Raw genomic sequence first — 12,501 nt, forward strand, 5'->3', positions numbered from 1 at the left:
GGCCAGGGCACCTGGCATGGAGATCAGGAAGGTATTTGGGCTGGAGGAGACACAGGCCTGCACACCCTCCTCTAATGGGGATGGCCAGCTGTGGGCAGACACTGTGCTGGGCACAGGGCTCCAGGGATGAGCAAGACAGACCTAGTCCTGCCCCCTCAGAGTCATGGCCAGTGGGGACACAGACAGGAAACAGACTCCACTCCCAGTGGGTTCAGTTTGCAGGTGCACAGGGAAGCTGCTGGTGTTGTGAGTGTACAACAGAGCAGGAGAGCGGGTACCGACCTGGTCTGGGGGCTGGGGGAAGGCCCAGGGTCTGAAGGATGTGTAGAAGGTGGCAAGGGCACGACCAGGGGGTAAGTGTTCCTGCCAGAAAGCAAGGACCAACCAAGCCCTGAGGGAGTGTAAGAGGCCCGGGGCCAGTTCGTGGAGACAAGAAGAGATTTCCAACTCGATTTGGGGAGTCACTGATGGTTTTAAGCAGGTAGTGGCAGGCTCAGATTCAGAGTGGAAACCCTTGCTGCCTGTCTGCAGCGCACTAGGACGGGGGGAGGCAGGAGACCATGGGCTCCAGGAGGAGCCTGGACGCCGGAGCAGGACAGTGGCCACGGGAAAGGGAGAACGTGGCTGGCCCCAGATGAAAAGAGCAGGGCCCCCAAGGCTCTGTGGGTGGGATGAGAGGGGGAGAGGAAGGGGCCAAGGCTGACCCCGTGCTTGGGTGGACAAAGGGCCCTTCACAGAGCTGGAGGCAGGGGATGATCGAGGGGCCCAGGGAGTCAGACTAGAAGCCGGGCTTATTGGAGGAAGAGCAGTGGGCCGGGAGGGGCAGGCGTGGGGTGGGATTGAGGGAGCCCAGGGGTGGGAGGGAGAGCTGGGAGGCGGAGGTGCGACGGCGGTGGGGTCAGTGTGCGGGGAGTGGACGAAGCGGAGGGTTGATGGGGGCGGGGGTCCCAAGCAAAGGAGCTGGAGGGAGGCCTCCGTGGAGCGGACCCAGACCTCAGGAGCCTCCAGTCGGACTGGGGAGGCAAGGAGGCCCTGGCTTCGATCTCGCACACGGCCTCGCAGGGATGAAGCCCGGGAGCCAAGGCTCGGCCTTCCCCACTGTGGTCCCTCTGGTCCGCCCGTGACCTCACCGACCCCCCGAGGGGGCTTTTAAGAGCTGGAAGAGGGGCTCCCGGGGGGCACTGATGCACCCCCACTCTCCTCCGCCGACCCAGAGGGCGGGAGCTCAGGTTCAAGGCCTGGCCTGGCCGTGCGGCTCCGGGACCCGGCTCCGCCCCGCGTCGGGGGGTGGCCCCGGCCCCTGGCCCGCCCCTTCCTCGGGTCCCCTCCCTGTCCGCGGCGCGCAGCCGGGTCTCATTAGCGCCCCTCCCCCCGGCTGCGCGCCGGGGGTCTCCACGGCTGGGGGGAGGGGCGGGCCTTAATCAATCCTAGGCCGGAAATTCCTCCCGGGGGGCCCGGCCTGACCGCTGAGCCTGGAAATCGGTCGCCGCCTCCCCCGAACCCGCCCCCCGCATCATGGAAACTGGGCCGACCGCCGGCCGCCCTGGCTCCCCCGCTCTGCATTCCTGCCTCTAGGGGCGGGAGGGCGCGAAGGCCGGGCCGCCCCCTTCGGGCTCGCCGGCGGGGTCGCAGCTCTCAGCACCCTCCCCGTTATTGGGAACAAGCCCGCTTCCCCACTGGCGAAGGGGCGCCTGTTCTTAGGAGTACCCGGCGGCACCTCAGCACCCAGTCCGGTCCTTTCAGCTACAAGGCCCGCCCCTCCCCGGGCGCTGCTTTCGCTGAGGGCTTTGCGGAGTCGCCCGGGGCTGGCCCTTGGCGTCTGGCTCTTGCCTCTCGGCATCTTGCGAGGCTGAAGCCTTGGTGCCCATTGCACAGATGAAGTCCGCGAGGTTCAGCGACAGCAAGGGCTGCGGGACCGGGGCAGAGCAGGGACTCGGGCCGCCTCCTCCTGGAAGCTCCCCGGGCGCCTGGGATGAGGGGCTCTGGGAAGCGGGGAAGGACGTGCGGGTGTCGGGGCTCCTAGGTCCCGGGTCTCAGTTTCCCCATGTAGGAAGGGGTCGCCTTTGTGGGCCTTTGCGACCGATGTAAGCTGGGGGTGGGAGAGTGGGGGTGGGAGAGTGGGGATGGCAGGACTCGGGCCACGGGTGCCCGGAGTCACCAGGCGCGCACACGGCGCCTACCTGCGATCCTTTGACCTGAGCTGCCGCCTTTCAGCGGCGGTGGGGCCGGGCCGGACGGTCCCGGGGGCTGGAGGCGGGGCCGGGGCGGGGCTGGGGCCGGGCCGTGGAGACCCGGGCGGCTCTGGAGCCTCCGCGCGCGGACTGGGACCCGGACCCGCGCGGCGCTGCGGCGCCAGGTGAGCCGAGCTGGGGTCCAGGGGTCCGCACTCCACTTTTCCCAACTTTTCGTTTGGTCCCTCCCTCACTCCCTCGGTCAGGGCCCCTGGGGGCGGGAGCGCGGCCCTCCCGTTCCCCCAGGCGGGAGTGTGGACGCGGGCGGTGGCGGGACCCTGGAGTCCTGGGGACTCGGCCCCAGCATCTTCCGTCGGGCTGTGCGCTGTGTCCCCAAGTTTCCGCCTCCCTGGTGTCCCCAGCGTCGGCCCACTACCTCCACGGCTCGGGGTCTCTGAGCGTGTCCCCATGTCCCCACGTCCCCACTCTGCTTGTTTTCGCCTCCCTCGCGGCAGCGACGCGCGGGGCTCCGGGTGACCTTGCTGGAGCCGGGGCTGGGAGCGCCAGTTCTGGCTTGAAGCGATGATCGCTCCTCCTGTTGCGGGCTGGGGAAAGGGCTGCAAACTCAGGGACAAGGAGGGGATGGGCCTCGCTTCCTCCTGGACACTCCCGTGGCTGTCCTGAGAGGGGTCTAGGGCTGGGGCCCCGGAGCCCGGCGTCGGACCTGGCAGAGCCCCCGCCTAGTGCGGGGTCGGGCAGTCTCCCCGGCCTCCCTGGGCCGTAGTTGCAGTCTGTGAAACCAGGCTTTGGACGCGGGAGAGTGGCGGCTCCCTGCTAGGCCCGGGCCTTGAGCGCTCCAGTCGGAGGCAGGGATGGGTGTCCTGCTTTGAGGTTTGGGGTGCGGATGGGGCGTGGGTCGGGGAGCAAGGCCGCCTCCCCGAGGTTTCGGCTGCGGGCTCCAGCGCGGTGGTTCTTTAGGAAGCGGACGCGAGCAGTGAGGACGACCCTGGACAGCTAGGCCCTGAGCCTCCTCTCCTGCGGCCTGGGGCGCCTGGGCGGGGGGCCGCGTCTTCTCCCTCGCCCTCCCTTTCGTGGGGGCCACACCGCACGCAGCTCGGCTACTCCTGCTGGGCCCGGGATCCAGGCCACAGGCCGCAGGCAGGGCGCGGCCGGCAATCGGGAGGGCTTAAGCTGTGCGGCCCGGATCCCGAGGCGCAGGGGCGGTGCTGCTCTGACCGGGCCACGGGCCACGGAGGCCTCGGGCGGAGGAGGCGGGAAAGGAGGCCAGGCGGCGGGAAAGGGGGATGATTCATCCGGAGGAGCCCGAATTGGAAACGTCGCAACCTGGGAACAGCCTTGCCCGGGCCGACGGGGGAGCCGGGAGGGCATCCGTCCGGCGGGGCCCAGCGCCCGGCACCGGCACCCCCGCCTGCTGCCGTGGCCCCAGCACGACCGCTGGGGGAGGGAGAGGCCTCTCATGCGTGGACTTGATGGAAATCTTGGGCGAAGTCGGCGCCGCCTCTCCTCCTCTGCCTGGCTGGTCTTGATCCGAGCGGTCTTCCCGGTGTCCAGCTCAAGTCGCTCCTGCTGCAGCTTCGCTGCGGGCGGAGGAGGTCTGGAAGGAGGGGGCGGGCAGGGAGAGGCTGGAGCCGGTGACGCCCCCTCCTCCCGCGCTGCGGTATGTAAAGCACAGTAGGGGGGAGGTGGGGCCCGGCGAGCGACCCCTGCGGACCTGGGAGGCCCGAGCGCCCCCGCCCCATTTGCTACGGTGCAGCCACGTGCGGGGGTGGGGTCGAGCCCGGGAGGTACTTACCCTGGAGACGCGGCAGCTGGGGGCCGCACGTTTCCCGAGGCCCAAGACCCGTGGGCTTGCGGACCGGACGCAGGCGGCAGGAGATTCGCAGCCCGGGATGCGCCAGGGAACAGCCTGCGCCCCCCTCCCTCCTCTCCGCCCGCGGGCCGGGCCAACTCCGGCTTCTGCCGCGCGTCCCTGGCTCGGAGCTCCGCTGCGGAAAACCCGAGCGCGGGCGGCTCCCCGCCTCGCCGCCCGGGAAAATCCGGGGGTGGCCGCCAGGGATCTCCAAGCGGCCTGGGCTGGGCGGCCGGAGCTTCCCTCCCGGATTTGCGCCCCGAACCTGGCGCCCTGAAGCTAGAGGCCCGTCGGTCCAGTCCTTGCCTCCCATCTTCTCTCCGCAGAGCGCCCAGACGACGGCGAGATGACGGCCGGGAGCCCCGAAGAATGCGGGGAGGTGCGGAGGAGCCCCGAGGGCCGCGTCTCTCGCTTGGGCCGCCGCCTGGGCCGCCGCCGGCGCCCGCGCTCCCCGCCCGAGCCTCTGCGGGTGCGGGCGCGGCTGCGGCTGCGCTCGCCGTCGGGAGCGTTCGCGGCGCTGGGGGCGCTCGTGGTACTGGTGGGTATGGGCATTGCAGTGGCCGGCTACTGGCCGCACCGGGCCGGGGCCCCAGGGTCCCGGGCCGCCAATGCCAGCTCGCCCCAGATGAGCGAGCTGCGACGCGAGGGTCGCGGCGGGGGCCGGGCTCACGGCCCGCACGAGCGGCTGCGGCTCCTCGGGCCGGTGATCATGGGCGTCGGCCTGTTCGTGTTCATCTGCGCCAACACGCTGCTGTATGAGAACCGAGACTTGGAGACGCGACGGCTCCGCCAGGGGGTGCTGCGGGCCCAGGCGCTCCGGCCCCCCGACGGCCCGGGCTGGGACTGCGCCCTCCTTCCCAGCCCCGGCCCTAGGAGTCCCCGAGCCGTAGGCTGCGCAGAGCCAGAAATCTGGGACCCGTCCCCGCGTCGGGGTACTTCACCCGTCCCGTCAGTGCGGAGTCTGCGTTCAGAGCCCGCTAATCCTCGCTTGGGGTTACCTGCCTTGCTCAACAGCTACCCGCTGAAGGGCCCCGGGCTGCCCCCACCCTGGGGTCCACGGACGCAGACTGGCCATGTGATCATCACCGTGCAGCCGTCTGGCTCCTGCATTGAACATTCCAAGTCTCTGGATCTGGGCCTTGGGGAGCTCCTCCTTGGGGCCCCAGCAGCTCGGGACTGTGCTCACCGAAGCTGGCCACGGCTGGACCGCCTCAGTCTTGGGGGCTATGCCAAATTGGGAGGAGGAGGGGACTTGGGGGCCCGGGTCTGAAAGAGGGGAGACAGCCTGCTCTGAGGCTGCAGCATGGACCATGCTAATAGGACCAGAGGACCAGGAGTCCCAACGTCTAATAGATGTTTCAGTCACATCCCAGGCTGGGGATGGATGCTCTGACCACAGCAGCTGTGAAGGGCATCCTGACCTGCATGCGGGCAGAGAAATGCCAGCTGCACCAGGGCTCAGTGAGCTGGAGAGGGTGCGTTTCACTGTGGAGTGTGGAGGACTCGCCTCAGAAATTTCTTCAGCCTCTGTAAGTGGCCTTAGCCTTAACGGGGCTGGAGGTCCAGGCCAGGGTGACTGGGAGATGTACCCAGTGTCTTGGCAAACCCAAGAAAGTGGTGGGCAAGGGCCCCTAAGACTGGGAGGTAGGTTGGGATGTTACAGGCTGGGGCAGGCTCCCTCCAAGGCGGCACTGGTGATGGAGTGTGGGGCCTCTGGGAAGATGGACCATGGGATGAGACTCTCCACTGCCATCTGGGACGGGGACTGAGCCTTGAACTCCTACCACCTCAATCCCTTTCTTCCCTCAGCCATCTGGGGTATATCCCTCTAGAGCTACACTACTGCCAATGCCTTCATACTGAGTTCTGGGCCCCTCTGCAAATAAGTCTGAGAAGCCCCTTCTCTCCTTCCTTTATCGTGGCCTATGCTGCAGAATCTCACTGCAGCTGGCAAAAGGCATTGGCCAGCTCTCAGAAATCCCTTTACTCAACGTTGAAGCTGCATTTTGGTCAATGTGGGTAACTTACTTTAGAAAATGACTTGAGTTTAGGTCTCCCCCACCCATATTTAATTTTTCCCAAGTTGTTGGTAGAAGAGAAATTTAAAAGTGGATCAATCCTCACAGAGAGAGTTCTTTTTGTTGTTGTTTATTGAAAAAAATGCAATACAAGAAGCAAGACCAGATATCTAAACACTACAACCACTTCTACTACGAAAGGCCAAAACAGCAGACTTGATTATTGCCTGTGTAGTCTAAAGATTCTGCCAATCTGATTCTGCTGCCCGAGTTCCTATTTTTTCAAGAAATGTAAACAACTACTTGATATGATTCATAATTTTAAAAAAATTTACAAAGCTCCTTCATTTTTGTCACCAAAATAATACATTTGAGAGAGATTTGTAGAAACAACCAGCCTGGGGCTGAGATCCTGGGCAGAAATTTCCCGTGAGCATCAAAAGGCGTCAGTTAGGCCGCAGCTCTGGCTCCAGTTCCCGAGGTTTGTCTCCTCACCCCCAGCTGCCAAGCATCGCCCCAACACACACTGATGGGCCCGGCGGTGGGGGGGGGGTGGGGACGGGGATGGGTCACGGGGCCCTGACGGGTCCCGCAGTTAGGCTCCCTGAGCCCTCGGCTTATAAATACAGGTCTTGCTTTGTGGGTGGGTGCCAGAGTCCTCATGTGGCTTGGAGGAAATCTTTATTTCTCAAATTAAAATAAAATTGCAGCGAGAGTTGTTACTGTGGTGTGTCTGAGTCACTCTAGGAAAACTGTTGCCAAGTTTCTGACCCTGGAAATGTAATTCTCTTCCCCCTCCTCACCATTTCTACCTGGACAGAGTCTGTTTTTCTTCACACAAACACACATACACACAACTGCAGAAAGAAAAAAAAATCCAAACAATTGCCAAACCCCAAGAACTGTTGCCAGAGATGGCGGAAAGGGGAAGAGGCCTGGAAGGACACCCATCTTGCTGGGCTTGTCCAAATCTATGGCTTCTAAGAGCCTGAAAGGCATTAGAGCTCTTTTCATCCAATTTACAGACAATGAAGCCGAGAGAAGTGAGTTGGTGACAGAGCTGAGGGAAACGTTTAGGCCCCCGATGAACAGTCCTGTGCTGTGAAAGCTGCCACACTGTTCTAGATCACACGGAATATTCAGTGTGTTAGTTTTTAAAGGGACACTCAGTGCCCTCTGCCTTTTCCCCATCCTCTTCGTTCCACAGGTCTGGAAACCCTGGTAGCTCTTCCTACAGGCCATCTGGCCATCAGGCAGTGGGCATGCACTACATGTTCGTTTGATGTAAGCTGCATTTCTTGTCACCACTCCTGGCAACACGACCAGGCTTGGGCACTACCCCAAAGCCCACCTTTCAGACCCTCTGCCCACAGCCTATAACTTTGTTCCTGAGATAGGACAAGCTCTTTCCCCTAAGCCTGTCCCACGTCCCACCTGGGCTCTTTCCCTCCCTCCTGTTGTTCATGTCTCACATGGGTACCAAAAGAAAAATGCACACACCCGAAATGAGTTCAAACCAGCCGAAACAAAACTCAGGCAGTGGAGACTTTGGACGGTGTTGGGAGAAGCAGCTTTAGACATTTCTCTTGCTCACTGCCCTGGAGCCCCAGTGACTGCTGCCCGATACCCACTGTCTATTTTAGGAAGTTCACTTCTAGCCTGGAACTGGGATTCTAAGGAGCCTTGAGGCCAATGTGTTTGTGGGAAGCAGTTGGAAGGTTAGAGAAGTTCTGTTAAATAAAAATGCCCCAAATCGGCCGGGCGTGGTGGCTCACACCTGTAATCCCAGCACTTTGGGAGGCCAAGGTGGGTGGATCACCTGAGGTCAGGAGTTCGAGACCAGCCTGGCTAACAAGGTGAAATCCCGTTTCTACTAAAAATACAAAAAATTTGCTGGGCGTGGTGGTGTGCGCCTGTCATCCCAGCTACTTGGGAGGCTGAGGCAAGAGAACTGCTTGAACCCAGGAGGCGGAGGTTGCAGTGAGCCGAGATCGCGCCACTGCACTCCAGCTTGGGCAACAAGAGCGAAACTCCGTCTCAAAAAAACAAAAAACTATGCCCCAAATCCTCACCAGGAATTAGGGCATCATCTTCACTTTCAAAAATCAAAATGAAAAAAAGGAAAACTAAGCCCCAAACCCACCACAAAATCAAGCCTTCAAAACCTGACAGACCTCAGCTGGTGAGTGGGAATGAGCAGGGCTGGGGCTTATACCCCTTGTCATGTGGTGTCTTGTGGGGAGAACGGCTCCTAAAAGTCAATTCCTTGCTCTAGAAGGGTGTCCTCAGGCAGGTTCCTGTTGAGAGAAGAAAGGTCAAAAAAGAAAAACCCTTCTCTGAGCCACATTCCTTGTCATTTGGGATGAAAGAAAGGCCCAGGATCAGACAGAAGTAACCCCATTCCCCTGTGTGAAGTGCACACTCTCAAAACTAGAAAACCTTCTTTTTAAAAACCTCATTAACTTTCCTTCCCCAAATCACCACTAAAAATGTTCCATTAGAGCTTTTGGCCCAAAGTGCCTATTTTTCTGTGAGATTTGGTCTCCTGAGATGGGAGCTAGGGGGAGCACTTAGCTGAGCCACTGCTTCTGATGAGGTAAAAGGGTAGCTGGAGAGGTGAAGGCCACGGGTATGTTCAAACATTCACAGTATCAGATATCTGAAGCAACTTCCATGTCTTTGACCCAAAGAAGCTCCAAAAAGAAAGCAGGAGGGAGAGGGGAAAAACAATACTACATTCTCAGCAGAGGGCTCTGCCTTACCAAAACCACCCGCAACAAAGGAACAGGGGCATCGTTCCGAGGTCTGTGGATCAGGGCTGGTGCTCTCCCTGGCATTCTGATACACTCACATCACTGGCTCTGAGAAAGGGCTGGTTCATGAAGTTTCTGCCGTCATCCAAAGGGGATAAGACTAGGGAGAGACGCGGAAGTCCCACTAAGCTGGCTTTGGCCTCCAACACAGCTGACAAGAGTCCTTGGAGGATTTCCTGAAGAATTCCGTGGACCCTGTCAGTGTCTGTTGGGGTTGGAAATAAATGGGCAGAGAGGCTAGGCTGAAGGGGTTACAAACCACCCAATTAAAAAAACCCCAAAACTCTTAAAACAGTCTATAGAGTGAAAAGTTGAACAATTCTGATATCCTAATATAGAAAAAGCTCTTCAAAAGGATCAATGAGATCTAGAAGAATCTCTTGGTATAAACTCCCAATAGAAAATGAAATTAATTTTCTGGTGATTTAGAATAATCTTGAAAGTCTGAAGTCTGACTATGGCAGGTTAGCTTCTTTATCATTTTGCTGGTTTCTCTTGGATGGGAGAAGGGCAGAGTTGGGGTAGGTTAGTTCCTAGAGAAAACAAAGAAGCAAAATTTAAAATCCTGCAAAGGAAAAAGCTTCCCAGTCCCATTGCCAAGTTCCTGTGGCCATCAGTGACAGTGGGGATGTGAGCAGGTTTACAGGGCCTGGTCCCACCTAGTGAGATTGGTGGCTTCTTCAAGTCTTTTTAAAATTACTTTTAGGCATGAATTTATCTGGATCCCTGGTTCCCAAAAAGCAGCTTCCCTGCTCCCCGCTCTCTACTCTGGTCTCAGAGCTTCAGCCATTCCCTCCCTGCTCTGCATGCCCACCCATCTCCAGACAGCCTGATCCTGCTCTTCTTGGTTTTTTCTCCTATGGCTCTCCCAGGTTCTGGCTCAAAGATACCTGTGACTGGCCAGGCGCGGTGGCTCATGCCTGTAATCCCAGCCCAGCACTTTGGGAGGCCAAGCCAGGTGGATCATTTGAGGTCAGGAGTTCGAGACTAACCTGGCCAACATGGTGAAACCCCGTCTCTACTAAAAATACAAAAATTAGCTGGGCATGGTGGCACATGCCTGTAGTCCCACCTTCTTGGGAGGCTAAGGCAGAAGAATTCCTTGAACCCGGGAGGCGGAGGTTGCAGTGAGCTAAGATCATGCCACTGCACTCAAGCCTGGGTGACAGAATGAGACTCCGTCTCAAAAAAAAAAAAAAAAAAAAAGAGAGACCTGTGACAGCAGCAAGCAGAGCAGTAGAGAGAAGAGAGGGGGAAGGTGAAGTGGATCTCCAGCAGGATGCATGAAGACTCAGGGGGTAGCTGGGGGCTTATATCCAAGTTTGGGTCCCTCCTCTTACCCAATAATGCTGGCACTGCTACAGGCTGCTTTAGTTGGAGCCAAATACTTAATTTCCTATATCTCCCACATCAGCCTCTCGTCTGCCTTTATCAAGTCCCAGGGTGAACACCTCTTTGTGGGGATGGGCTCCCAGTGTGTCCGAGGGTCCCATCCAGAGCCCTCTCAGGCTGGGACTGTGGGCACCCTCAGCCCCAGCAGGAACGCCCAGTACCTGAGCTCACTCATCAGCAATCTCGGTCTCCTGGTGGACGACCACCTTGGTCACTGACATGTCTGGGTGCTGCTCCTTTGCCTCCTTGATGGCTTGTACAAGGACCTACAAAAGACAGAAACAAGGGCAATGAGGCAGAAAATAGCCTGATGGCGAAGGAAGGCAGGGGTCATCATTTCTCTGATGTTCTGACAAATCCAATACTCCTGTCTGCAGTACCAGGGCAGTTTTAGGCTAAGCCAAGCTGATAATTACCTTACCCACCCTATCCTGCATAGGGAGGCTTCTGGACTGATAACACAGGGACAGGGAAGGTTAGCGCTGTCTTCTAGGAACTGGAGAGGAACTTCGGGGGTCATAGCTGTATCTGTTATATGATCCTTTATTTTTTTTTTATTTTTTGTTGTTGTTGTTGAGATGGAGTCTCGCTCTGTCACCCAGGCTGGAGTGCAGTGGTGCAATCTCGGCTCACTGCAACCTCCGCCTCCCAGGTTCAAGCAGTTCTCCTGCTTCAGCCTCCTGAGTAGCTGGGATTACGGGTGTGTACCACTACGCCCAGCTAATTTTTGTATTTTTTGTAGAGATGGGGTTTCACCATGTTGGCCAGGCTGGTCTCGAACTCCTGACCTCAAATGATCCACCTGGCTTGGCCTCCCAAAGTGCTGGGATGACAGGTGTGAGCCACCGCACCTGGCCTATATTATCTATTATACCTATCTATTATCTATCATTATACCTGGAGGGTCTGAGAGGATTCACTCAAGATGTGAATCTAAAGGACAAAACAACATCTGTGTTCAGCATGGGGTAAGTGGCAAGTTCAGGACGGGAGAGGAAAGTAAAGAAGTGTGCAAGAAAAAGGAAGAGATGTCCTTGGCCAAAGTAGAAGAAAGGAAGGAAGAGGAGAAGGGACTGTTATATGCCATGCACTAGCCTAAGCACATTACTTATTACTTAAACTCTATTAAGTTATAATTTATTAATAACTATATTGTTATTAATATAACTATTATTATTACTTTTTACTTAAACATTACAACTTAGTGCATTAAGGTAATGTAATTTTTTGCATTTTATAGGTGAGGAAACTGAATTTCAGTAAAGAGCTTACTGTTTCATAGCTAGTAGGTAGTGAAACAGGGACTTTTTTTTTTTTTTTTTTTTTTAGACGGAGTCTCACTGCCCAGGCTGGAGTGCAGTGGTGTGATCTTGGCTCACTGAAACCTCTGCCTCCTGGGTTCAAGCGATTCTTGTGCCTCAGCCTCCCAAGTACCTGGGGTTACAGGTGTCCGTGACCACGTCTGGCTAATTTTTGTATTTTTAGTAGAGACAGTGTTTTGCCACCTTGGCCAGGCTGGTCTCGAACTCCTGACCTCAGGTGATCCACCTTGCTCGGCCTCCCAAAGTACTGGGATTATAGGCGTGAGCCAACGCACCCAGCCGTGCAATAGGGATTTTAACTCAAGTCGATCAGACTTTCCTCTTTACCACACTGTTGTTTAGTTTCTGAGGGGGTCCCTGTTTGAGGATCTGGAGGAGCTTTGATTACTTTAGAAAAGCTAAAGAGAGCAGAGGGAAAGTCAAAAGAGCAAAAACACCATCCTCTTTGGGCTGCAGTCTCTGAATTTGTAGGCTCCCCTATGGAAAAGGACTCAGCTAGAAATGACCAGCTGACTACTCACCTGGCTCTTAAGAACCATCTCTAGAAGGGGCAAGGGAAGAAAGAAAACCCTCTTCTGGTCTCCTGGCTCTATGAATGGCATTCTTAGAACTACCACCTCTGTGGGCCCCTGACCATCCTCCCTGATCCTGTTTGCCCAACCCATCAGCTCACACCTCAGGCCCAGCTCAAGTCTTCTCTTTGTGACTCTGCCTCCACCCACCTCTCTATGAAAGCCTGCTGCTCCACACTGCTTCTCCTTAACAGTTCTTAAAGTGCCTCCCTCGCCAGCCAGAGTGTACCATAGCTTACCCCTTCCATGCACTCTCAGTAACTAGAAAACCTGAGGGACACTGGAGCATCTCTCTGAGCTACCAAGTGTGTTTGGCCCTTATGACCCTGGAAGAAACCTGTGA

General features: G+C 57.6%; 2 protein-coding genes across 40 annotated transcripts in view; one reads left to right on the forward strand and one right to left on the reverse strand.

Moving 5' to 3' along the window:
• Positions 1 to 2,272: 2,272 nt before the first annotated feature.
• TMEM200B (transmembrane protein 200B) lies at positions 2,273 to 6,781 on the forward strand. 2 transcript variants are annotated; one of them, XM_016957626.4, is made up of 2 exons: positions 2,273 to 2,356; positions 4,368 to 6,781. In XM_016957626.4, exon 2 carries the CDS (start codon positions 4,388 to 4,390, stop codon positions 5,309 to 5,311), a length of 924 nt encoding a protein of 307 aa, XP_016813115.1. In that variant the 5' UTR covers positions 2,273 to 2,356; positions 4,368 to 4,387; the 3' UTR covers positions 5,312 to 6,781. The 2 variants fall into 2 exon arrangements, with proteins under 2 accessions (XP_016813115.1, XP_016813121.1); XM_016957632.3 differs by lacking the exon at positions 2,273 to 2,356 and adding an exon at positions 3,759 to 3,849.
• The window catches only part of EPB41 (erythrocyte membrane protein band 4.1), a 231,999-nt gene continuing 225,671 nt past the window's right edge, over positions 6,174 to 12,501 (reverse strand). For all 38 annotated transcript variants that reach the window (XM_063783718.1, XM_063783716.1, XM_063783720.1 and 35 more), the window contains 2 exons: positions 10,426 to 10,530; positions 6,174 to 9,405 (listed from right to left, as the gene is read on the reverse strand). In XM_063783718.1, the coding sequence (XP_063639788.1) occupies positions 10,432 to 10,530 (99 nt within the window). In that variant the 3' untranslated portion in view covers positions 6,174 to 9,405; positions 10,426 to 10,431. The remainder of the gene's footprint in view (positions 9,406 to 10,425; positions 10,531 to 12,501) is intronic.

The sequence above is a fragment of the Pan troglodytes genome, chromosome 1, assembly GCF_028858775.2.
Source record: "Pan troglodytes isolate AG18354 chromosome 1, NHGRI_mPanTro3-v2.0_pri, whole genome shotgun sequence".
Classification (NCBI taxonomy): Eukaryota; Metazoa; Chordata; class Mammalia; order Primates; family Hominidae; genus Pan; species Pan troglodytes.